At 43.0% G+C, this 3744-nt stretch overlaps 1 protein-coding gene across 1 annotated transcript; it reads left to right on the top strand.

The window, feature by feature from the left end:
* The first annotated feature begins 1838 nt into the window (after window positions 1-1838).
* Window positions 1839-3408, top strand: LOC141391078 (uncharacterized). Its single transcript, XM_073963997.1, has 2 exons — window positions 1839-3142; window positions 3302-3408. The coding sequence occupies exon 1, from the start codon at window positions 1937-1939 to the stop codon at window positions 3068-3070; it is 1134 nt and encodes a 377-aa protein (XP_073820098.1). The 5' UTR covers window positions 1839-1936; the 3' UTR covers window positions 3071-3142; window positions 3302-3408.
* The last annotated feature ends 336 nt before the right edge of the window (window positions 3409-3744 follow it).

Consider the following 3744-nt stretch of genomic DNA (forward strand, 5'->3'; position numbering starts at 1 on the left):
AAGGAAAGGATGCTTCTAAAGATTCTTTATGAAGGAAAGGGTGTTTCTATAGACCCGTTATGAAAGAAAGGTTAATCCTATAGACCCGTTATGAAAGAAAGGTTAATCCTATAGACCCGTTATGAAAGAAAGGTTAATCCTATAGACCCGTTATGAAAGAAAGGTTAATCCTATAGACCCGTTATGAAAGAAAGGTTAATCCTATAGACCCGTTATGAAAGAAAGGGTTCTGCTATATACCCATTATGAAAGAATGGGTGATTCTATAGACCCTTTATGAAAGAAAGGGTGCTTCTATAGATCATTTATAAAAGAAAGGGTGCTTCTTCAGCCCCGTTATGAATGAAAGGGTGCTTCTTTAGTCCCGTTATGAATGAAAGGGTGCTTCTATAGATCCTTTACGAATGAAAGGGTGCTTCTAGAGATCCTTTACGAATGAAAGGGTGCTTCTATAGATCCTTTAAGAATGAAAGGGTGCTTCTATAGATCCTTTACGAATGAAAGGGTGCTTCTATAGACCCCTTATGAATGAAAGGGTGCTTCTATAGATTCTTTATAAAAGAAAGGGTGCTTCTATAGATTCTTTATGAAAGAAAGGGTGCTTCTATAGACCATTTATGAGAGAAATGGTGCTTCTATAGACCATTTATGAGAGAAATGGTGCTTCTATAGACCCTTTATGAAAGGAAAGGATGCTTCTAAAGATTCTTTATGAAGGAAAGGGTGCTTCTATAGACCCGTTATGAAAGAAAGGTTAATCCTATAGACCCGTTATGAAAGAAAGGGTGCTTCTATAGACCCTTTATGAAAGAAAGGTTGCTTCTATAGACCCTTCATGAAAGAAAGAGCGCTTCTGTAGACCCGTTATGAAAGAAAGGTTACTTCTATAGAACCGTTATGAACGAAAGGGTGCTTGTATAGACCATTTATAAAAGAAAGGGTGCTTCTTTAGACCGGTTGTGTGTGAAAGGGTGCTTCTTTAGACCGGTTGTGTGTGAAAGGTTGCTTCCATAGACCCGTTACGAAAGAATGGGTGCTTCTATAGAACCATTATGAAAGAAAGGGTGCTTCTATTGACCATTTATAAAAGAAAGGGTGCTTCTTTAGTCCCGTTATGAATAAAAGGGTGCTTCTATAGATCCTTTACGAATGAAAGGGTGCTACTATAGATCCTTTACGAATGAAAGGGTGCTTCTATAGATCCTTTACGAAAGAGAGTGTGCTTCTTTAGACCCTTCATGAAAGGAAAGGATGTTTCTATAGATTTTTTATGAAAGAAAGGGTGCTTCTATAGACCATTTATGAAAGAAAGGGTGCTTCTATAGACCCTTTATGAAAAGAAAGGGTGCTTCTATAGACCCTTTATGAAAAGAAAGGATGCTTCTAATGATTCTTTATGAAATAAAGGGTGCTTCTATAGACCCTTTATGGAAGAAAGTATGCTTCTATAGATGTTTTATGAAGGAAAGGGTGATTCTGTAGACCCTTTGTGAAAGAAAGGGTGCTTTTTTAGACCCGTTATGAAAGAAAGGTTAATTCTATAGACCCTTTATGAAAGAAAGGGTGCTTCTATAGGCCCTTTATGAAAAAAGGTTGCTCCTATAGACCCTTTGTGAAAGAAAGGGTGCTTTTTTAGACCCGTTATGAAAGAAAGGTTAATTCTATAGACCCTTTATGAAAGAAAGGGTGCTTCTATAGGCCCTTTATGAAAAAAGGTTGCTCCTATAGACCCTTTATGAAAGAAAGAGCGCTTCTTTAGACCCGTTACGAAAGAAAGGTGGTTTCTATAGACCCGTTATGAAAGAAAGAGCGAAGGGGGAGTTTAATCTGGACCCAGCCATCCGAGGATGGGAGCGACCCTGACTCCGAATCAGACAGCAGTTGCAAAATCAACACCACCGTTGTGGAGAAGCCCGTTAACGAGGAGGTCCACAAGATGGTAGAAGAGGTAAGCGAAAGCATATCTAAACTTACAACGGAGAAAAAAGTTCGGTGGACTGGAGCCCAGAGACGTAGGTACCAGAGGATCCAGGCACAGCTAAACAAAAAACAGCGGGCCGCACCAAAAGAGATCAACAATCCCTCCACTTCCTCGGAAGCGGCGAAGAGGATTAGATCTCCAGAGGAAGAAAATACCGCCAAACCAAGTAAGAAGAAAATGAGCTTCCCACCATCAAATGCCCCAAGCAATTCCTCTCAAAACCCACGCGAAGGAGACTGCCCAAAGAACCCTTCGACGGAGGGCGAAAAGGAGTGCTCGGGCACGAAGAAGGTGAGCGCGACCGCGGAATCCTCTGGAAGTACCAAGGGCTCTGATAAGAAGCCCAGGGCCTTCCAGAAGAGGAAGATGGGCGCAGAGACTGGCTCGGAGCCGCCATCTACTTACGCCAAGGTGGCCAGGAAGAACTACAGGGACGAGAGGTGCTATGCAGTGATCGATACCAGTAGAGGGTCCGGCAGATTACCTAAAGAACACCAGCAGGCCATCGAAAATATGGTCAGCGATAAAATACTGGAACACATTCTAAAGAGTGGGCCAATAAAAATAGTCAGCAGCGAGCTCAAAGGGGACCTTTTAGTATACCACTTGGGACCGCACGCGAACCCGGCCGCTCTCGAGGAAGTCATCAACAGTGTGACAACTCCTTGGGAAGGCGGAAAATTGAAGCTGGTGAGGAAGGACGAGATACCTCATCTGACTAAAGCGACGGTTTACGTCAAAGGGTATGGCTGCAAGTTCGAGACAGAACGCATGCTCGAGGTCTTTGGCAAGCAAAATGAGACCTTGGAAGTGAAGAGGTGGGAAGTCTTCCACAGGGAGGAGAAAGAGGATGGCACTCTCCTTGTGGTTGGAATTGACGACCTCTCACTATCCAGTCTTACAAAGACAAAGGGTAAGGCGTACTACATCTGTAATGCAGTCACCTTTAAAGTTGGAAGGGCACGAGTCGGGGAAGAAGAAGAGGATGCCCACCAAACCAGCAAGGAGGACAAACCACCGAGCAATTCCGAAGAGGGGGTCGAAGCCATCAGCGACTCCCAAGAAGCACGATTACTGGATGACTCATGATTGAGGTCATCCAGATAAACCTCCATCGGAGCGAAACGGCAACTCAAGCCCTGATGGATAAAATAAACAAAGGTAAAATACACATCGGTTTAATCCAGGAACCTTGGACCGTAAAGAACAAGGTTTCCGGACTAAACCACATTAATTACCAACTCTTTTACGCTAATACAGGAAACCGACCGAGGACCTGTATTATATGCCATAAAAACTTATGCTTTCTTTTCTCCCCAGAGTTGTCAACCTCGGACGCCACAGTGTTGAAGCAAGGGAATGGTAATATATACCTCGCATCAATCTACCTGCCGTTCGACTCGCCGACATTACCACCTTCGTCGGAGCTACAGCAACTGGTGAGGAAAATCAAGCAAACAGGTAACGAAGTACTAGTAGGTAGCGATGCTAACTCTCACCACATTTCGTGGGGTAGTACTAATACTAACAAGAGGGGTCAAGCCCTTCTAGAATTTTTGAATACTAACGACCTGATAACCCTTAACATAGGAAATACACCAACCTTTGTTAACAGAGTTAGGGAGGAAGTATTAGATGTAACAATATGTTCAGAAAATCTAATAAACGAGGTACATGAGTGGAGAGTTTCAAAGGAACACTCCTTCTCTGACCATAGGTATATTAGGTTTAAAATATCAAGGTCACCGCCGAATCCGATAACT

This window comes from Musca autumnalis, unplaced genomic scaffold, assembly GCF_047663935.1.
Source record: "Musca autumnalis isolate F117 unplaced genomic scaffold, ASM4766393v1 scaffold_1, whole genome shotgun sequence".
In the NCBI taxonomy this organism is placed as follows: Eukaryota; Metazoa; Arthropoda; class Insecta; order Diptera; family Muscidae; genus Musca; species Musca autumnalis.